Raw genomic sequence first — 22,716 nt, 5'->3', positions numbered from 1 at the left:
GTTGAATAATAATAATAACAAATACTTGTTCTGTGTTTTTCTTCATGGTATCAGAGCATTGATGCTCTCACGGGCACCTGATCCATGGCAACTTCATCTTCCCTATCTTCATCTGTTTTATCTTCTTCACTGCCTTCAAACTTAACTCTGCTGATATCCAATCTTTCATCATTTGTTACTGTAAAGCTCGATGGATCAAATTTTATCATTTGGAAGAATCAACTGTCCAACATTCTCAGAGCTACTAATCTTCTAGGTTTTGTTGATGGTTCAACACCATGTCCTTCTCTTACAATCACAGATTCATTAGGAAAGGAAGTGCCTAATCCCGATTATCTTCACTGGCGAATGATAGATGCTCATCTATTGAGTTGTATCACTGCTACACTTACACCACCAATCTACTCAACTGTGCTTCAATATCAGAGTTGCTCTGAGATCTGGTCTTCTCTAAACAAGAGATTTACATCTCTGTCTCGGTCTCATATCCATCAATTGAAGAACAAGTTGAATCTTGTTTCCAAGAAATCAGATACAATGGAGGAGTATCTCTCAAAAATAAAGGCCTTAGTCAGTCAACTAGCACTTGCTTCAGTAATCGTTGAAGATGAAGATTTGGTGTTAATTACTTTGAATGGTTTGCCTTCTGAATATGATGCATTCACCACGGCCATTCGTGCTCGATCTGACACTATAACTATGGATGATCTATCCTCTCTGTTATGTTCTGAGGCGATTCATTTGGAAGCTAAACACAAAATAGTTACAGAACCAACTGTCGCATTCTCTTCTTTTAAAGGTTCTGGATCTGTTAATTCTGTTTCACAAGCACCTTCTTTCACTACTTCTAGAGGCAGATCCTTCTATAGAAGCAGAGGTAGAGGAGGTCGAACTTCAGGATCATATAGAGGTAATAGTCGCTATTACAACAACAACAACAACAACAGAGGCAAAGGCCGCAGTTTCAATCATGTCTCTTCTACTTCAGGTTGTCAAATTTGTGGAGGACTGAGTCATTCTGCACTTGATTGCTGGCATCGCATGGATCCTCAATATCAGTCATCTCTATCCTCTCAATTTTCATCCTCTCAATTTTCTTCACCTCAGCAACCTAGAGCACATCTTACATCTTCTTTACTTGGTTCTAGTCCTCTATCTCAAGTTTCTTCAGATTTTCAGTCTAGTCCTTGGTACTTAGACTCTGCTGCCACTGATCATATTACCAATGATCTGAATCATCTCAGTAACTATCAGCCTTATCCAGGTTCAGATCACATTACCATCGGAGATGGCACCTCTATTCCCATTCAGAACATTGGTAAAGGTCTCCTTCCTACACCTCATTATTCTTTCAAACTCAATAATGTTCTTCATGCTAATTCTATGTCTTCTAATCTTGTTTCTGTTCAAAAATTGGCTAAGGATAATAATTGCATTATTAGTTTTGATGACGCCAATTTTGTGATTCAGGACAAAGTTACGAAGAGAATTCTTCATCAAGGATCTAATCTCAATGGATTATACCATTTTCTTCCATCAGTCACTAACACATCTGCTTCTGCTGCCTTTGCTGCTCCAAACACAGCATCACTCCCATCTGCTATTACTCATGTACCAGATTCTGTTGTCAATAAGTCATTGCCTACTTCTAGTATTATATGGCATAATAGATTAGGTCATCCTAGTAGTTTGAAATTTCAGCATCTAGTTCCTCATTTACAGCTTACTACAAATAAATCTGTTAAGTCTCTTGATTGTATTGACTGCTGTGTTGCTAAGAGTCATCGTTTACCTTTTCAATTGTCTAATTCTTCTGTAAATACACCTCTTGCATTGATACATAGTGATGTTTGGGGTCCCTTTGAATCTACATCTGGCTTCAAATATTATGTTCTCTTTGTGGATGATTTTAGCAAATTTACATGGCTATATCCTTTGGCTTATAAAAGTGAGGTGTATGATAAGTTTCTTGAGTTTAAAGCTTATGCTGAAAAACAATTCTCTACTTCACTCAAGATTCTCAGAACTGATGGTGGCACTGAATACTCTAATAAGAAAATGAAAGTTTTTACTACAGCTCAAGGCATTGTGCATCAACATTCTTGTCCATATACACCACCACAAAATGGTGTGGCTGAGAGAAAACATAGACATCTCACTGAAGTTGCTATAGCCTTGTTACATCATTCCTCTGTTCCTCTTCATTTTTGGTTTGATGCTCTTGCTTGTGCTACTTATTTGATTAACAGATTGCCTTCTTCTAAGTTGGGTCACAAATCTCCATTTGAAGTATTATTTCATCATCTTCCAGACTTTGCTTTCCTCCGCACTTTTGGTTGTCAATGTTTTCCATGGTTAAAATCATATACCTCGACTAAGCTGCAGCCTAAATCCCTTGCCTGTGTGTTTTTAGGCTATCATTCTTTTGCTAAGGGTTATAGATGCTTAGATCCCATGTCAGGTAAGGTTTACTTATCCAGGCATGTTGTGTTTAATGAACTTGTCTTTCCCTTTGCAATGGCCACACCTACTGCTCCTTCTACTGCCTCTATTTCTTCTTTGCCTCACCTTCAGTCTTTCTTCTGGTCCTCTCCAGTTCCTACCTCTTCTTCTTCAGCTGCTAACCTGTCTCCAAGTTCTGCTGTTGCTCCCAGTTCTGTTGCTGCTTCTATTCCCAGCACTTCTTCTTCACATCAGGCTCAGTTTCATATTCCTGTTTCTTCTCCATCTGTTCCACCTGTACCTATTCCCATTTCCTCTATTTCCATTGATTTGCCTCTTCCTCCTCCTTCTAATGTTCATCCCATGGTTACTCGATCCAAGGTTTCTTCCCATTGTTTGATTCATACTCATTCTCCACAGCCTTTTCCTATCTCTGCTCCTCTCTATTCTGATATTGAACCTCCTTCCTATAAGGAAGCTCTTCAGTCTCCTATTTGGCATAAAGCCATGACAGATGAAATTGATGCCTTACATAAACAAAAGACTTGGTCCTTGGTTTCTTTGCCTCCTGCTAAAAATGCTATTGGTTGCAAGTGGGTTTTTCGCATTAAAAGAAATTCCGATGGTACTATTGCTCGGCATAAGGCTCGCCTTGTTGCCAAGGGATATCTTCAACAAGCAGGGGTTGATTTTCAAGAAACTTTCAGCCCAGTGGCAAAACTTCCCACTATCCGAATTGTGATTTGCTTGGCTCTTCATCATGGTTGGCCCCTGAAACAGTTAGATATATCCAATGCTTTCTTGCATGGTATACTCGAAGAAGAGGTGTTCATGCTCCAACCACCTGGGTTTGTTGACTCAGCTCATCCTCACCATGTCTGTCATCTCCACAAAGCTTTATATGGGCTCAAACAGGCCCCCCGAGCCTGGTACTCCACCTTTTCTACCTATCTGATCTCTCAAGGATTTTCCAACAGCAAGTGTGACTCTTCCTTGTTTATTCAGAAATTGGGCTCCAATTTTACTATTCTTTTAGTCTATGTTGATGACATATTGCTTACCGGCAATAATCCTTCTCATATTCAGTCCCTTATCTCTCATATGCACACAGTTTTTTCCATGAAAGAACTGGGAAACCTCTCTTACTTCCTTGGTATTTCTATCACCGCCACTGCAGCCGGCTATGTTTTATCTCAAACCAAATATGCACAAGACATTCTCAAGAAAGCTGGTCTCGCTGACTGTAAGCCTTGCTCCTCTCCCATCTCTGTCAAGCCAACTCTTCCTCCCGATGCTGCTCAGTCATTTTCTGATCCTGCTCTTTATCGTCGTTTGGTTGGGGCTCTTCAGTATCTCACCATTACTCGACCAGACATTTCCTTAGCTGTAAATCAGTCTTGCCAACATATGCATTCACCCACTGTTGGACATTTTGCTGCTGTGAAGAGATTGCTTCGTTTTGTCAAAGGCACTCTTACTCATGGTTTTTCTTTTTCCCCTAGTTCCTTTGATGTTCATGCATTCTCTGATTCCAATTGGGCTGGTGATCTCCTTGACCGTAAATCCACTTCAGGCTACTGCATTTTTCTGGGTAGTAATCTTGTCTCTTGGTCAGCTAAAAAGCAACCAACCGTGTCTCGCTCTTCGACTGAGGCCGAGTATCGGTCTCTTGCTCATACTGCTGCTGAGTTAGCTTGGATTGGCATGCTTCTTGACGATTTATCTATTGTCTCGCCAGTGCTTCCTACCCTGTGGTGTGATAATGTTTCTGCAATTGCCTTAGCCTCCAATCCTGTTTTTCATTCACGATCTAAACACATTGAGGTCGATTGTCATTACGTGCGTGATCAAGTTCTGGCGAAAAAGTTGCTTCTTCAGTACATTCCTACCATTGATCAGCTGGCTGACATATTCACTAAGCCCCTCTCTGTTTCTCGTTTTTTGTATCTTAAAGCCAAGCTCATGTTGTGTCCCTCTTCCCCCATTCGCTTGCAAGGGGATGTTGAGGATACTAACTCTGCAGAAGTTTCCAGTTCAAACAGATCAAGCTAACTGTGGTCTCATTGTATCATTCCTGTGCTGCAGCTATATCTGAACATTTGTTTCAGTTAGTTAGATAGTTTGTTAGATGGTTTGTTAGCTAAGAGTTAGTTATCTTCTTCTTGTATATATAGAGAGGGCTACTGGATATTTGTATATGATTGAAATTGAGTTGAATAATAATAATAACAAATACTTGTTCTGTGTTTTTCTTCAAGCTTGAATACAACAATTTAAGATATAATAATAAAACAAAACCCATATAAATTTATAGAAATTAGTGTCATATTGCATTTTATATTATATTTGAATGATATATTTATATATATAATATATAATAAATATATAAAATTATATATTTCATGTGTGTCCCCCACGTATCGTGTCCTGCATTTTTTTAAAATTAACGTGTCAGCGTGTCCGTGTCATATCCATGTCGTGTCACGTGTCCGTGTCCATGGTTCTCAGCTTCTCCCTGCACTGCATTGAACACATCATCAAAATTAGTTCCAATTATGCTTAGTAGTGGTTGTGTGTGTGTCCATGTAGAAAGGAAGCTAGATGAGTGTAGATGTAGGGAGAAAAAATTCAAAACTTAAAACAAAAAACTTAGGCAGTTACATAGGACAATTTGGACATGAAAAAATGTGTGACACTGTCACACGGGTGTTTCACATCAAGTGAATTGTGAACTTTATATAATAACTAGCGGTGAGTGCAAATGCATTACGTTTTAAATATTTGGATAGGATAATGATTGAGGAAAACAGTTAATAGTTTTGGGCAGTTTGATAAATGAAAAAAGAATTTTATTTAACAAATTGGATGTGACGCTTGATAGAAAGGGCAATATTGAAAAAAAATAAAAAATTGACAACGTTTACACCAACTCAAGTCTATGATTTTTTTAATAAAATAGATAAATATAGATAGCATTCTGTTTCAAGCTCCATTCAGAAGTTTAATAGCATTCTGTTTGAAGTTTTTGAAAGAGGAATTTCAGTTTCAGTTGGGAATGGCAGAGTGACTAGGTTCTGGTTGGACAAATGGATGGGCGATGCTCCATTAAAAGAGCTGTACAGTACTGTAGGCTGCGGTGGTGAGACTTGTGAGGACAAAAACATTATTGTGACTTTCATTCTAGCAGGGAGTTCTTGTTCAAATCTCTTGTTAAGGCCACTGAAAAAAATTGTTCAAGGTGGTAGAGACAGTTTCTTCTGTAGGGTGCGGTGCGGTGCAACTCCTTTCAAAGCTCATATTTTCTGTTTAAATTCAAGAATTTAGCTATGCATATTTGGATTACCCTTCCAATGGCGGTGTTGTGGATAGTTTGGCCGGTTCAGAATGATTTTTAGTCTTAAATAATGTACAGCCAGATTGGAACCAAGTGGTTGATATTGTTAAATTTTGGATAATTCGGTTAATGATTTTATTTTTCCATTCAGATGGGATAAAAAGCTGGAAGTGCGGGAAACTAAGGCGTTGAGGCTTCAGCTAAATAGGTTGGACCAGCTGTGCAATGTCTTCACTCTGTTTGCTGGTTTTTGTTTGTGCTAATCCTTCTTTGTTTGGTTATTTGGGTTGGATGTTGTGCCTCTGAATAGGTATTGCTGCTGCTGCTGTTCAGCTAAGTGGCTGTTATTGGGGTTTGTCTTAGTCGGTATCTTGGTGACTTAGAGGTGTTTGTTTGCGGTTCTGTCTTGCAGCTTGGGATTTGCTTTTGGTTTGTGCCAACCTTGTTTGGGATAGGCCATTTAGCATTGAAGCTGTTTTTTTTTTCCGAAGTAATTTGTTTATTAAGTTAACAAAAGTTTAATCCTTTTGCCCAAAAACCAGAAGTAAATTGCACTTACTTCTCCTGAGGTTTATGACAACTTCAAAGACCTCCTGAGGTTTCTAAAATGACACTCCCCTACCCTGTCATATGTTTCAGCCTAACATACACTGTCAACCAAGAATGGTATTTTACTATTTTACCCTTATCTTTGACTTGAAATATCTTGGTACCAAACAGCCTTAACCCAAAGATAATTGTTGTAACCAAAGATAAATTGATTTCTCTCTAACCAAACTACTAGACCGCCAACCCACTTTTATTTTCTGCCCAAAAAAATCCACCCCCATTTCCATTAACAGTTTCTTGCTGATCACCACTTCAACAATGCCAATCATTACTAAATGAATCGTTGATAACCACTGTCACACAAAACCCAAATCCACACCATAAAAACACTGAGCCTATTATTACCATACCTCCAACTCACCATTCATTCTCTCTCTACAATATGAGACCTATCACCATGCAAATCTACCACTTCCATTCTATTGCTATATTAACACTTTTTTTTTTAATCTTTTTCTTTTTGTTTTGTTAAGGTTGAAAGCATGTATATGAATCTGAAATTTGTTATTGATTGCAATAATGATGGGTTTACATTCAGTTGAACACCATTGTTTTTGCCTGCCATTACTTGATCTATATATATACATATGTACTTTTTGCACTTAGAATATACACACATATACATAGTAGACAGAGAGATTGAGAGTTTTATAGAAAAATTTATAGAGATAAAAGGAGTTGTTGTAAGATGGTTGGTTCATGAAAAGTGATGCAGATAAGAATTTATAAATTATATATTTATTTTAATATTTTACTGTTTAGTTATAATTATTATTTAACGTTAAAATATTTAGTTTTATATTTATTTGGGTTGCCTATTTAGTTTATTTCCTTGTTTGACAAGAATTTATATTTTCTTTTTTAAATATTCTTGACTGGCAAGAATATATATTTTCCTTTTTAGATTTTCTTGACTAGCAAGACTTATTTTAGTATAAATAAAGATGTAAAGCCTTAGGGCAAGAGGAGTTGAAGTTGATATTTGATTAATGAAATTGAGAGTTTTCTAAAAATTATTCTTTCTTAAAGAGAGTATCTCTAGTTCAGATTTATTTGTGGTTCGATCTTGTTATTTGTTCTTATTTCCGATATGTTTCCCTGCATCAGTGAGGACTGAGTGATTGGGTGCATTTTGCTCAGCATTCAATTTTACTTACTTATTAATTTTGTAACAGAACCTTGTAAAACTTTAATTTTTACATGAAAACTGGGTGGTTGGTGCGCACAGGGAAGGGTTGGGTGCTGGTGATTATTTATGGACAAATTATGTTGTGGGCAATTGAGTTGCAGGGGAAAATCCTATGGAAAATGATGAATATCTTATGTCTTTCACAAAATTAGTTTTTATTTTTTTTAATGTTCACAAAACAAAATTTGAAAAACAAAATTAAACAATTGTTCTTGGACTGCTTTGGATCATTTGGTTCATAAACCAATCTCTTTAAATTACACGCTTAATTACTGTGGGTTTGTTCGATAACATTTTGATGCACACATAAAACTAAACTTAATTTCTTTTTCCTTTTATTCTTTATGCTGTGCAGAACTTGTTCACAGAGTTGAGTGTGTTATGTTGTGGGTTGGGTTGTTTCATTGTATAAGTATTTTTTATTTTATAAAATTATTTACTCATTAACTCATAAAATTGGTATTTTCAAAACGTAGACAAACAATGTCTGCTATTTCTGTCATTGTCACTGACTGAAAGTTTGCAGAGAGAGGAGTTGTTACTAAGAACTAAACCAGAGGGGATATGAGTGTCATTTTTGAAACCTGAAGGGGGGGGGGGGGGGGGGGGGGGTGTCTGCTATCATCACAAACCTCAAGGAGGTTAGTGTACTTTACCCCCCAAAAAACATCATAGATAGATAGATATGGTTATGTAGAGTCTTGTTGTTTGTGCGTCATTTGCCTTGAGAATTTAGGAAAACCTATTCAACATATGAGAGAGAAAACCTGATCATGAAAATATTGTTGTCATTGTTAAAATTTTCAAATGAGTGATGCTACAATAATCATGTTATATTGGATTTATTATGTGATGTATTATTATTACATTGATGATAAATATAAATGATGAGGCTCATTCAAATATGACAAATAAGATGATTAATCCAACATCATATAGCAAAAAGTGATGAGAGAAATGTGTTTGTAGAGAAACATATCAGCAGATTTATGTGCAACTCTGAGAAGAAATTATGTGAAGATCCAAATATGTGATGTATTGTTATTGCATTGATAATAGATAAAGTGATGAGATTCGTTCAACTAACGTAATTTCAACAAATAAGATGATAACTTGATATAGGAAAAAATGATGAGATATATGTGTTTGTAGAAACATATTTACCTCTAGATTATACAAAAACCTTGGGAATTACATTCGTTGCTGTCACGACCCCATTCCGCCCCTAGTAGAATGGTGCCATGATGGCCAGTAATCCGAGATTACCAAAGGCCAACTTATAAAGATTCACACACAATCAGAGTATTACATATGGGGCTAACATGTGCAGAAGCAAAATATACAAATCTAATTAGTCCATAAGAGCTGTGCATAAGTCAAATGAAATGGCATACATCTTTACATAGCTTTGCAACTTGAATACAAATAAAATAAAGTACGTGTTACATCTTGATCAAAAGGCTTCTCAAGGCGACATATACAAAATACATGAAATACAACTAAGAAGCATAATCTTCAAGATTGTCGACATAACATGGATCAAACATCATCTTGCAAATAACACATTTCGGCGTCACCGCCTTCATGCTTGTTACCTACATATATATATGGAGAGGGTGAGCTTGGATACCCAGTAAATGGTATAAGTAATAAAGGGGTTAAATGAATGATTCCTGAGGTCCTTGTCAAAACAATACATGTAATACCCCTGTTTCGTAATATGTAGGAATGGCAACGGGGCGGGGCCGGGGATCACCCTCCCCATCCTCGATCCCCGATGGTGGAAACTCCCCCCGTCCCCGGTCCCGACCCCGACGGGGAGCTCATAACTGCCCCCTCCCCCGCCCCTTAACGGGGATTGGGTTTCCTCGACCCCGAAAAGTCCCCGACCAAAAGAAAAAAAAAAAAAAAAAATCAGATGCAACAACATCAGATTCAACATCATCAGATTCAAAGTTTGAGCTCAAATCAGTTCCAAAAAAAATCAGTTCCTTAACGGGAATCTGATGAGCTCAAATGTAATAAAAAATAAATAAATAAATAAATCAGATCTAATAGATCTGTTCTTCATCATCATCATCATCAACAACAACATAAAATAAATAAATAAACCAGATCTAACAGATCTGTTGCTACATTCATGCTCAAATATAATATATATCTATATAATAAGGGAGGAAGGATTTTGAAAATGTGTAAAAATGTATGAGAGATACATTTGTATCAATGGTTGAGATCTTTCCTGATCAGCATCTAACGGTTGTCTCTCAAACACTCCTCTCATTTCTACCCAAGTGTATCAAACACTCCTCTTCTTCTTCTGTGTCTCACAGGTCTGCCTCCCACCTAACCCTTCTCCCTCTCTTCTTCTTGATTTCAAATGGGAGTCGAGTGTTCTGTAAATCCTTCTTGGTACCTTCACTCGCTTCGACTGAACTCATTCGATTCAAGTTTTTCAGAGCTCGAACTTCCTCATCCAACCCTTCTAGGGTTTTTCGAATGGCCACCGAGCCTCCTTCTTCATCCTCATCATCACCACCACACTTCGATTCATCCTCGGTCCCCGCTTCTCCTGCCAACGATTTTCTCTCTCTCTGTCACCGTCTCAAGGTATTCCTCATCCAACCCTTCTATGTATATATTCTATGTATATATGTATCGATTCTCTCTCGAATATCATTGCCTAAATTTGTGATTTTATTTTTTGGGTTTGGGGGTTTTTTGGGGCTTGATCAGACGACGAAGAGAAGGGATGTTGAGAATCCAGAGTCCATAGCCGATCGTATGTATCGAATGGGGTTGATGGCTCTCAAATAGGAATGCTGATTGATCTACATCAAGTTGGAATGATGCTAAGGTATAGTTACACAGTTTTCTCTACATCTACCCCCCCGCATCCTTGGTGTTTGGTTCTGGTGATTTGTCTACTGATTTTTTTATTTTTTATTTGTTGTTTTTTTGTTAGCTGTTGGCCACATTGGGATTGTTTGGGTTATTTGATTCAACTTTTCATTGTTTAAAATACTGTTATTCAAAATCCATAAAAAATTTCCTCTATTTTTTGTTTGTTTGTTTAAAATTATATGTGGTGAGGTCAGATTTTTTGTTGGTTTCAGATTCTAATTCTGTCGGAACTACTCGCTCCCCTTCTCTTTTTGTCTCGAGTCGATCACTTCGCTCACTCTTTTCAAACTAAAGGTAAAGACCACTCTGTTTAAATAGATTAGAAGTGAGTACGTTGTTGTTACCGCCGTAGGTAAGCTCCATGTGCATGGAGTTCATTGTTTAATAAAATACCAATTGTGAATTTGTGAAATGTCAAGTATAATAATTATAGCTATTTGTCCCCAAGGTATAAACGTTGTTGTAAACTATGTCAAGTTGTAATTCAAATATTGTTTTGCTATGTTTTTTTGTCTTCACTAATAGAATTCAAGTGTTTTCAGCAACAATTTCAGTCAAAACACATCTATTGCATTAAGCTCTGTATTCGTTACATAATCTGCGATCAAGTTGGTTATTGACTTTGAATTTTGTATTCATTACATAATATGCATCTAAGTTGGTTGGTCTGAAGCTCACTTTGAATGTCCATATCATTCTTCTACACAAGTCAGAATATACAATGACAAAAGCAATTATAGCCTTTGTTTTTAGGAGGCAATTGTAATGGGGACAAAGGCGGCTTAACTACTAGACCACTTAATTCATTGTCTATGGCTTAATTCATATGATTTCTACAGAATTCTGCATATGATTTCGACATGGTTTCAGTTTTAATTTTGATTTTGAAATGGATTTGAATGATTTCGGTTTTGATTTTGAAATGGGTTTGTATGATTTCAGTTTTGATTTTGAAATAAGTTTTCAAATCTCTGTATTTTGGTATTTATGTATTTCTATGTATTTCTATTTATGTATTTTGATTTCGGTTTGTATATTTGCGGCTCTATATTTTGGTTTTGAAATAGGTTAATCTTTTGGTCAGTTTACCAAGGCTAATCTTTTTTAATATACTCCAGGAAGCAACTGAATTAGCTATATACATACCAATCACCTTTCCAGATTATTTCTAGATAAATTGTAATTCCAATATTCAAAAATCATCCCATAAGAATGTCTACTCCTACAGTATTAACTCAATTACTCATCCCTAGTAAACTCTAAGATCCTGAAAAAAAAAAAAAATAAAAAAAAATAATAATAATAATAATTTGAATCATCAACTAAGAAAATATTAGGTGTATTATATAATCTGGTTTGTTTGTTTACTTAATTTGTGTGCGTGTGTGTTTAAAAAAAAAACGGTGTTCCTATTTTTGTGTTTATGTGTTTATAATTTATTATGTTTTCGTATAATTTATTATGTGTTCGTATTTTGGTTTGTTTGTTTGTTTGCACTATCACAAATGTTCGCAATTTTTTAGACTTAACCAACAAGAAAGAGGTCGGTAATTTTGTGTTCGTAATTTATTGCACTGTAGATCGGTAGATCGGTCGACGCAACCAACAAGAAAGAGGTCGGTATCCTCTTCAAAATTTTCCTCCCTTTTCTACGCATATCCAAGGTTTCTCTCTTTGTTTTATGTGTGTCTCTTTGTGCCTTTAGAGATCGGTATCTAAGGTTTCTTTGTTTTATGTTCTGTAAAATGCCTCAAAATTTTTATTTGGGTTTTCGTTGGGTGTCTAATTTTTTATGTGATTTGTTTCTCATTCGGGTTTGATTGTGTGATTTATATGATTTATGTGATTTATGTGATTTATATTATGTGATTTTTATGTGATTTATATTATGTGAACCTATTGTGTGATTTCTGGTAAAATTTTATGTGAACCTATATTATGTGAACCTATTATGTGATTTCTGATTTACAAAATGGGTTCAGATTATCAAGTAAATTAAATAAGGAATGTTGAAAAAAATTTGATTGTTGAGTGAATTATTTTATTGTTCCAAATTTTATACCGTTGGGTTTAGTGATTGTGGAGTGGATTTGATTTTATCTATAATTAAATTTTATTGTTCTTTAATTCTGTATTTGTGAAAGGAGATTATCTGAAGTACGGACCGAGCATGGCAGAACTGAGCCTGGGTGTTCTTATAGATATTATTGATGAGGAATGGATGCAAGACACTCTTTCTGATGATGGTAAATGGGTTATAGATATTCTTATTAACTTTATTCTTCATTTTTTCGTTTCCCTGTTTTCAAATTTACAAGCATACTGTCTTTCAGTCAGTCTGCATGATTTTTTGAATGAAAATTTTGTTGAAATTGCATTTACTTCACTGTTACAGATCTTGCATTACCACCAGTGATGATTTCGCGAACTGACGACACTGAAGAGTCAAGTAATGTCTTCCAACTACATAGTAACTTTCATTTGTCTGATTGCATTTGGAAATTTGTGGGTTTCCATTATTTTGCTGTTTAGGGTAGTATGCTTTAGTGCTTGATCATCAAATGTATAATGTTATTGATCAATTGAAGGTTTTGATTGCACAATATGATTCTAACCCGAAGATGGGTTGGAAGATTCTATGGGTTATTGAGAAATGCTAGAGTCCCACAATTTATCCACAATGACATGTGGCATTGTGTTGTTTTGGTTTTCTGGTATGGGCTGGCTGGTTGATGAAGTCCTTATCTTTAAGAGTTGTAAATGCTAACAAGATAGTAAAAAAGGAAAGGTAGGTGGAATGGTTAATTTGGTTACATTGAGGGAACCAAAATCTGTAATGAAAATACACCAAGGTGCTAGGGAATTACTCCACGCACTATCTCATTATTTACTTGCGTATGCAACAGGCCTCAATACAATGGTAAGTCCCAACAAAATAGGAAAATTCCTTACAAGTAGTTGACAAACTTAAATGAGTTACAAATCAGGAGATAAGATAACCTACCTGAATAATTAAAAATTAGGAAAGAATAACTAAAAATCTAAACAGAAATTGTGTAGACCTCCTAATAAAAAGAGAATGTATCAACTCCTCCCCCTTAAAATTTGTTTGTTATTTCTCGGCTGATTTGATTTCCGTCATGTGAATGGTCATGAGTTGATTTAGAAATCAAATGGGCTTTGCTTTTTTTTTTCTCACAATTAATCTATATAATAATCATGGCAAATGATACCAAATAGGTTCAGAATCCCAAGTAATTTTGAAAAAAATATGTGATTTTGTGGACAGAATATATTGTTTCTGTCCATACCTCATCATTTTTTTCCTTATGTATTTTGATTTTAGTTTCACAATTTGAAACTACAGCATCTGTTTGAGTCTCATCTTTATGTTCATTTCATCTCATCTCAACTGTCTCTCTCAATTACAATTTGTTATTTTGATTTTAAAATTTTCAATACTTATGTTTCTTATGCAATTTGTTTCTCATTTATATTGTCTCAATTAAAATATGTCTCTTCACCCCTCTATATTTTGTGTGTGTCTTCATGCATACACCATGTTCGGTAAAATGGCTCAATTAAAATAGTTTATATAATTCTAAACTTATGAACACCATGCTAGCTGCTTATTTTAAAATAGTTTATATAGTTCATTAAAATAGTTTATATACCATGCTAGCTGCTTATATAATTCTACTTGAGAACATATAATCTTATGAAAATCCCTCAAAACATTTTTTTTTTAATTTTTCTTTTTTGGCTTTTTTTGTTTTATGTCTCTTCGTATGCATTCACTATGTTCTGTAACATGCCTCACATAGGTCTCTGAAATATTTTTCTAAAATGGGTCTCTAAAATGCCTCAAAATTTTTATTTGGGGTTTTCGTTAGGTGTCTAATTTTTTATGTGATTTGTTTCTCATTCGGGTTTTATTGTGTTTCTCATTTATATTATGTGATTTGTTTCTCATTTGTATTGCCTCAATTAAAATGTCTCTTCACCCCTCTATATTTTGTGCATGTCTTCATGCATATACCATGTTCGGTAAAATGGCTCAATTAAAATCTATATAACAATGGAAGGATGATTTTGAATTCATAATTAAAAATGTGTATGTGTCAAAATGTGGATCATTAGATTACTTCAATCCAAGGATTAAAAATGTCTCATTCTCATTTGTCCTACAAAGACATTTCAATGGTTGAGATCAATTACCATCAACATCTAATGGTCCAAAATGTCTCTCACCTCTAATGTGGCTGAAAATCTCTCTCTCATATGTACTCATCTCTGCTCAAAATCTCTCTTTCAATTTTCAAATTTTGAACACACCGCTCTCTCTACCTCCATCGAAGCCCATTCCCTTGCCGGAGACCCAACCCCGAACCCCAATTACTCTCTTCCTCCCTCTCTGTCTCTGCCATCCCTCTTCGTTAACAGTGGCAGCCCCAAACGCCCTGCAAAAAGAAGAATCTAAAGGTGAGCAAACCAATCTTATTTGTTATCTTCTGAGAGTATCTAAACAAAGGGGAAAATAGAAATGTTAATAAGCTATAAAATTGGCTTATTCTCACTGAAAAATTAATGATTTGTGTTTCCTCACTTTGTCATTACATATTGATTTGCATGTGGGTGTGATTTGCAGGAATTCGGAGAATCGGAAGTCGGCATCAGGTTCTCCAGAGAAGGAAGACAGGTACTACACCACGAGAGGGTCAATGGCTGGGTTGGGGTTGGGGTTGGATGAGAATGGAAAGGCCGGTGGTTCGATTATGATGGATGGAGGAGAGAGAGTTGGTGGTAGTGGCGGGGATGAAAACAGAGGAGAGATTGTTTGGCCGAAGCTGTATATAAGTTTGTCGAGTAAAGAGAAAGAGGAGGATTTTATGGCCATCAAAGGCTGTAAACCTCCTCAGAGGCCTAAGAAAAGGGCCAAAATCATCCAAAGAACATTACTTGTAAGTCTCTCTCTCTCTCTCTCTCTCTGTGTGTTTCCCTGACTTTGTCTCTGTCTGCGTGTGATTTTATGTCTCTGAAATTATTACCTGGGAATGCAAAGGAATTCAATTTCAGTTATATGATCTGGGTTTTCTTTTTCTTTTTGGCTAAGATAAAATAAGATATGAAGAAAAGAAAAATCAGCAGTGATTTGGGTGGGTTATGATTCTTTCTAATGATTTGTGAATTTGTGGTTGGATGTGGAAACAGTTGGTGAGTCCAGGGGCATGGTTGTCAGAGATGTGCCAAGAGAAGTATGAAGTAAGAGAGAAGAAGAGTTCTAAGAAGGTTACCCCCCACCCTACTATTTTTTCTTCTTCACTTTTTTTTTTGGTTGGTTGGATGGGGGAATTTGTCATCCCAACTTAAACATTATTAAAATCAAACAACATGATTAACATACCTCATTACTTTTAACGAAAAATTTGACAATAACAATTTAGTTCAATATCATAAAAAAAAAACAATATGGTAATTGCTTAGGCTTTTTTTTCTCTTATTCTTACCTTCCCTTTCATAATATCTACCTTCTTACTTTTGTTCTTTATCTTTGCCAGATCTTTAGACCATCTCTTTCCTTACTTTTTACTTTCTAGCTTCATTCGATTCGGTGCACTCAACTCATAAAGGTTTTCCTGCACCAATGTTTTTAAGGTAATGAGATTTCATATCCTGGAACCAGAATGATTACTGGAAAAAAAGAAAAAAGGTTGAGAGTTAAGAATATGGTATATACTTATTAAGTAGAGATTATGGTATGCGTTGTGGGTAGACCCATGCAAAAATCATTAGCACTTTCAATCTCTAACTACTGCTTTTGGTGATTTGACATATAGATTCATGCTAATGTTATTCTTAGTTTGATTATTTTTCTAACATTCTCTGTGATTTTGAAGATTCCTATTACAAACATGGTTAGATTTCTCAAGTTTACTGCTAATTGATGGATTTCGGATTTGGTATTTATAGATGGATTTCATATTTCTCAAGTTATAAATATGGTATTTATAGATGGATTTCAAATTTGTGGGTACTTACAGAAATATTTACAGAATCTGTTGGTTTCAGATTCTAAGAATTTTTTACAATGGAGTACTTGGGTTTTTTACTTCTCATAAATTTGAGAAGTAATTTTGAAAGGAAAAGAAAAAAAAATAAATGAAATATAAATAAGATATAATTATATTTCATTCACGTTTTGTCTTTTCTTTTTAAATCTCTATTCAAATCTATAATTCAAATACAATATACAAATAATAATAATAATAATAATAATAATAATAATCCATAGGAGGACAGGATGCCAAATCTGAAGCTGCTTCTACATATGAAAGAGACCCTATCATTTGGGAACCTTAAGAGATGGCAAAAGAATTGACTTTGACTTGATGGATACAATACAACATTATGGATAACTTTGTGAGAAAGACTCTCAGGTGTCCTTTTCTTCTCACATTGGCTAATCTGGTTTTGTAAGTATATCTTCACCTACACATCTACCTTTACAACTATGCATTCTTATTTTTCTATTCAAATAATAACAACAAAAAATAAACAAATAGAAAACTTAATGCATTATGTTTTTCAACATCATGTTTCACTAGAGCATCAAACCACAGCAACCCATAAAACCCCAAGTCTAAGACATACTGCCGTTAATTTAGTGAAGAGATACCTAGAAAGCAAAGGCAATAATCTGAAAACATTTGATAGAAAAAAATGGGGGTAAATTACACTAACCTCCCTTGAGATTTGAAAAAAAATACAACAAATTTCACAATTGTAACATAATTACGAAGACATTCCTTATAGAATCTGAAACCAATGGAGTACTTGGGTTTTTTAACTACTTGGGTTTTTTTACAATGGAGTACTTGGGTTTCAGATTCACAATGGAGTACTTGGGTTTTTTTAACTACTTTCATGTTGTTGCTCTGTAAAATATTCTCAGTCATTATGAAAGACGTGAATATCACAAAGGGCTTAACATTCTCTATGATTTCAAGAGCAGGGTTATCTTTTCTTTGTTTGGTTTTTGTTCTGTTATTATAACCCTGCAAGTAAACAAGGGCAAGCAAGCATAGGATTAGTATCCAAAGTTTAAAGTGCATTTTCCTTGGCTGGGTGGATGAGATAAAGGCTGAAATGGAGTACTTGGGTCTTTAAACTACTTTCATATTGTTGCTCTGTAAAATATTCTTACTCTCTCTATGGGAGCTTGCATTTTAAGATTAGTATCCAGAGTTTGGTAATGAGGTGCGGTGTTGAAGAGAATGAAAGAGTAGAGAAAAAATGTTGATTTTTGTAGCACCTAATTTTTTTGCTTTGTTGAAGAGAATGAAAGAGTAGAGAAAAAATTTAAAGCTGAATTTTGATGGTTGCTACAACTGCTAAATAAGATGTTTTACCAAAAGTCCTTCACCATGCTGTTTTGTTTCAAAACAAAAACAAGACAAATTGAATCTCATAACAATAGTGCATTGTCCAAGTTTTGTACCAATATAAAAACGTCAAACATCAAATGTCACATTCACAATGAAAGGCATTATTTATCAACCAAAAAAAAAAAAAAAAATCCACACAAAGGCATTATTGTTGTTTCTGATGCATTCTAATTCTAAACACTTATGAGTTTGCTAAACACTTTTGAAATACTGATATGAAGTTTTTCTATATTTATTGGGTTTTTTTGTGTTTTTCTATTATTTTTTCTTTCTTTCTTTGGGAGTGAGGATTGGTAAGCTGTGATAAATTTTGTTTTTGTTGTGGCAAGGGGTTGGTTGGATATTTTGCTTATGGTCATGTATTGCTTAACAAATATTCCAATTTTATTTAGAATTTTCAGAATTCAGAATTTTCAGTTCAAGCTTGGAAGCAAAATGAATCTGAATGGGTGATTTGGGTTTTTGGACAAAGTAAATGGGGGTTTTGGGGCTATATTGATTTGTAAATCATGGGGGAGTTAAGTTACTTAGAGTTTGTTGTTGAATTGCCAAGCAAAGAATTTGTTTTTTAAATTTAATCACCAAAGACCTTAGGAACACTTATTTCTTAAATTTTCTCTCTAACATTATGTGATCAATTAAGGGAAGTTACAAAAAGTAAGAGTTGAAAAAAATAAAACCCAAAGAAAATATTGATTGATTTTTGTAACTTGATGTTTTTATCAGTCATTAATTTGTATCTGTGTTGACAATGTGTTGTGTTTTTTGGTAGTGTTTGCATTGGGTAATCTATTATTATTGTGCGACATTGTTTGTGTTTAGTTTGAATTGGGTGGTTTATGAAAAACCTTTTAATAGTGTGACAATGCGTGTGTTTGTTTTGAATTGGGTAGTCTCTTTTAATTATCATATTGGCTCTTTTCTGTATTTTACAGGTGAATGAAGACTAGAAGCGAATGGTAATATCGGCTCCCTTTTATAGGTCTACATTTTTTTAAGGTTAAGTTTTTCTTATCTCTCTAATGATTTTGTATTTATTGTTCTGGGAGTTACAATATTAAACTAAACGTGCACTTCTTTGATTGATGAGTGTTGAAAGAGTGGCAATCTCGAGTGAGCAACAATTTGTGCATACTTCGTTCAATTTGTTTGAAAAGATATGACAATCTCTTTCATCTTTATCCTAAATGGCATCCAAAGTGGTAAACTCACATGAATTTTATAAAGTTTTTATGTTCCACATTTTTCTTAGTAGTGAAAATGGATTTTTTTTTTTAAATATATATTTTTGGAAGGGTGACACTTTTGCGAAGTAAATTTTAAATTTTCTACTTTTTTCTACGGTATGTACTATGAAAATATGTCATATTCCTAAATACTCTCCTATTTAGACTTTATGTTCCTAAATAATTTTTTGAAATATGTCATGTTCCTAAGTACTTTTGCTTTTTTGATCTTCTTCCTTATTCATGCTAAATACTCTACCACTGTTGGTTGGATATGAATCTATAGGAATTGGATGAGATGAAGAAGCTTTTGAAAGAGTCAGGGGTTGTTCATTGATAGGAGGAAACAAACCAACGGCACCCTTGAACGCTCCAATTAAGGTAATCTCTTCAAACTTCTATGTTGTATGATTTATTTTTTATTTTTTATTTTTTATAGAGAAAAGATTTAACCATTTAAGTTGTTTATATGGGAGTGCCTTTAGGCACGAGTGATATGCTAGCAATTCATATTAGACATTTTTTTTTTCTTTGGATAACATTCCTTTAATCCGTCTGATTTGATTTGATTTTTTTATTATTTATTTCATATATAGTTACTAAAATGACTATTGGACCATTTTAAAGTCCTTTTACTATAGTTATTTTTTAATGCAACAATTTCAATTTTAAAATGGTTGTAGTTGATATAATTAATGACTTCCAAATTAATCATCTGTGTAATTACTCTTATTTAAAGTACTTTTTCATTTACATGATTAGTTTAGGGCTCTTTTGGGGAAAGGGAAAAACGCCAGGTTGGCGTTTGGAGCAAAACGCACAGCAGCGTCTTTTTGCTCATTTCGCAAGTAGAAAAAGTAGGTTAGGAAATTACATAATTACTCTCAATATTTACATCTTATAGATTTGGGTCAAACGTAATTTTTTTAAATTTGGTGAGGTTATTTTAGTCATTTTGGTGTGATGTGACACCATAAATAAATATTAATTAAAAAAAAAAATCAGTTTTTTACTAACTTCGCAAACACTCCCAAAAAGCTTGGTTAAAAGCAAAAAAGCTGCTTTTTACCATCTTCCCAAAATACCACTTAGTCACATTAGGGCATTATATGAATGCAATGATTTTGTAAATTCAACCAATGGACTCTTAACAGAATTATAGAATTAATGAGTTAATTTGTTTTAAAGCTATAAAGCTAAGTTCGAGTTTTTATTTACTAAGATTCAAATTCATGGTCAAATGCATGGCTTCTTTGTGTTAATGATTAGGATTTGAATTTTTCAATTAATTGATTTTGAAATTAATATCTTAATTGGTTTGAATTTGTAGTGTCATACTTTTCAAACTTTCATTAGCAAAAGTCGTCTTCTTTTTTTAGAATTTCTTATTGGTTGTTGAGAATTTCATCATGCTATTTGAGTCATTTAGAATGTTTCAAATTTTAAGCAATTTGTTAAGTTTTATATATTCCAAACTTCTATCTTTAAAGCTTCGTCTTAAGTATTCCGATTGAGTTGATTTTTGGATTCTATGATTTTTGTCTGAAGCTTCACTTAATTTAATTTAATATTCACTCAGTTTGTTATCCTGCCTATTGAGTTGATTTTTGGATTCTATGATTTTTGTCAAAGATCATTGCAAAAAATTGTGAAATATGCAATTATAACTCTTAAACATGGGTTTGTTGAGTTTTTTTGGTATTGTTCAAATTGAAACCGTAAAATAATCTGATTCAATAATATTATATTAAGCTATTCATGCATTTGTTATTGTTCTTCAAATTATTTTTATTACTGCAATGAGTTCATTTTGTTGTCAAATTAGAGTTGCTTTTAAATAATCATTTTGTTGATTTCTCATATGTATTTTAATGTGATTTCTCATAGCTATTGGTTTTTTAAAGTGAATTTAAGCGAGTGATTTTGTTGTAGGTGGCTGATCCGTATTGGAAACCTTGGGTTGTTGCTTCTCTTTATGTGTGTAGTTAGTTGGCGCTCATTCTAAACCGGATGGTTAATTATTATTATTTTTAGTTAGAATGATTACTCTTTTGTACCAAAATATTTGTTCACATTTTCTTGAAGGTATTGAAATTTGATAAACTGAAAAGGTTATCAGTTATGATACTAATTCAGTAACATCCTTTTATTGAAGGTTTGCTATACATGTGTCATTTTAGCGTGGATTGAATTCTAAAATTTGTTGTTTGGACTTGAATTTTAGCAAATATTTTTAGATTCTATTATTTGCTTATGCTACACTGTAATATAAAATTTATTTTTTGGACTGTAATTTTGAAGTTTGTTATTTGAAATTTATGAATGTTTTTGCCAGTTTACTATGTAGAAACAATTTCAACTTCTTATTTGTGAAGTATTAAATTAGAGTGATATATCATTTTAAATTGATTTATTACAATTGAATTCCGTAACCCGTGTGGTACCAAAAAAACTATTGACCGTGCCTTCAGGCACGGGTTATCCCTAGTATATATATATAACAAATCGAAAGAGAGAGAGAGAGAGAGAGAGAGAGAGAGAGAGAGAGAATATTCCAAATCTAGGGTGAGGGTGTCACTGCCGGATCGGCGAAGCTTGGTCGGTGATGGTGGCGGATCGGCGAAGCTTGGTCGGTGGTGGTGGCGGATCGGCGAAGCTTGGTCAGTGATGGTGGCGGTGGGAGAGAGGGAGATCGGCGGTGGGAGAGAGGGAAATCGGCGGTGGGAGAGACGGTGGAGTTGTGGGAGGATGGAGATCGGCGGTGGAAGATGGAGATCGGCGGTGGGAGATGGAGAGAGGGAGACCGAGAGAGATGAGAAGCTGTGACGATGAGTGTGTGTGTGTGAGGTTTAGCCGTGCGTGCCTCTGTGTGTGTGAGTGAAAGTGTTGATTTATATATATATATACGGGGGCAAAATGGTAATTTCACTTCGGGGAAAATTCGGGGCCGGGGACGGGGACGGGGCTTGAACACTGATCACCGTCCCCGGCCCGAAACTACACGGGGTTTTAATTTTGAATACCATCCCCGTCCCCACGGGGATATTTTTCGGGGAAAAACCATTCTCATCGGGGTCGGGGGATCGGGTCCCCGTCGGGCCGGGTTTAAATTGCCATCCCTAGTAATATGTTAATTGGTCCTTAACATGATGTGATTATGTGTTTTGATATGATTTTGTGTTCTATTATGTGAAAATATGTGGTTTTGAAGTTCTATCTGTTCACCGTAGGAATATCTGTTGAATAATCTACCTTGGGAATTAAATTGAGGGCCCTATCGGCCACAGAACCCAAAATTGACTACGCCTTGTGATTAGCGTAATTTTTAGAGCCTATGGTGAAATTTAATTAGAAATTGATTTTGGTCAGATTAAATTGATTCATTTAATGGCATTGTGCTCAAATTATTTAATATTCTTAAATTGGGACTTAATGGGATTTGTTGGATAGGAGCATTACACCCCAATCCCCTCCTTTCTTGTATTTTGACTGACCTTGGACTCAAAACCAGAGGAAGGGCCGGTTATAGAGAGAGAAAGGGAGAGACTTGTGTAATTTGGGCTCAAG

At 34.7% G+C, this 22,716-nt stretch overlaps 1 protein-coding gene and 1 long non-coding RNA gene across 6 annotated transcripts in view; both read left to right on the top strand.

Moving 5' to 3' along the window:
* The window catches only part of LOC145792953 (uncharacterized), a 288,938-nt gene extending 281,289 nt beyond the window's left edge, over positions 1–7,649 (top strand). Inside the window, exons 2-3 of one of the 2 annotated variants that reach the window (XR_014333280.1) lie at positions 5,928–5,984; positions 6,087–7,649. This is a non-coding gene — a long non-coding RNA (uncharacterized LOC145792953). Of the gene's footprint in view, positions 1–4,705; positions 5,985–6,086 lie in introns of those variants that run through there. The other variant, XR_014333279.1, reaches the window with a different exon arrangement.
* A 4,898-nt stretch (positions 7,650–12,547) lies between these two features.
* LOC114282275 (uncharacterized) lies at positions 12,548–21,312 on the top strand. 4 transcript variants are annotated; one of them, XM_082875060.1, is made up of 8 exons: positions 12,548–12,724; positions 12,874–12,927; positions 15,127–15,439; positions 15,690–15,767; positions 16,771–16,951; positions 18,859–18,922; positions 19,436–19,530; positions 21,082–21,312. In XM_082875060.1, exons 3-5 carry the CDS (start codon positions 15,200–15,202, stop codon positions 16,855–16,857), a joined length of 405 nt encoding a protein of 134 aa, XP_082731186.1. In that variant the 5' UTR covers positions 12,548–12,724; positions 12,874–12,927; positions 15,127–15,199; the 3' UTR covers positions 16,858–16,951; positions 18,859–18,922; positions 19,436–19,530; positions 21,082–21,312. The 4 variants fall into 4 exon arrangements, with proteins under 4 accessions (XP_082731186.1, XP_082731188.1, XP_082731189.1 ...); XM_082875063.1 differs by lacking the exon at positions 16,771–16,951 and having other exon boundaries at positions 12,559–12,724; XM_082875061.1 differs by lacking the exons at positions 12,548–12,724; positions 12,874–12,927 and adding an exon at positions 14,596–14,960.
* The last annotated feature ends 1,404 nt before the right edge of the window (positions 21,313–22,716 follow it).

This window comes from Camellia sinensis, chromosome 6 (genome assembly GCF_055761805.1).
Source record: "Camellia sinensis isolate YWXY chromosome 6, ASM5576180v1, whole genome shotgun sequence".
Lineage (NCBI taxonomy): Eukaryota > Viridiplantae > Streptophyta > Magnoliopsida > Ericales > Theaceae > Camellia > Camellia sinensis.
The sequence above is the reverse complement of the archived record's forward strand: the minus strand, read 5'-3'. Positions and strand labels throughout refer to the sequence as shown.

Coding starts and splice junctions, on each gene's coding strand:
- LOC114282275 (XM_082875060.1), top strand. CDS start 15,200: ATGGCTGGGTTGGGGTTGGGGTTGGATGAGAATGGAAAGGCCGGTGGT. Junction 15,440..15,689: donor TCATCCAAAGAACATTACTT/GTAAGTCTCTCT, acceptor ATGTGGAAACAG/TTGGTGAGTCCAGGGGCATG. Junction 15,768..16,770: donor AGAAGAAGAGTTCTAAGAAG/GTTACCCCCCAC, acceptor AATAATCCATAG/GAGGACAGGATGCCAAATCT.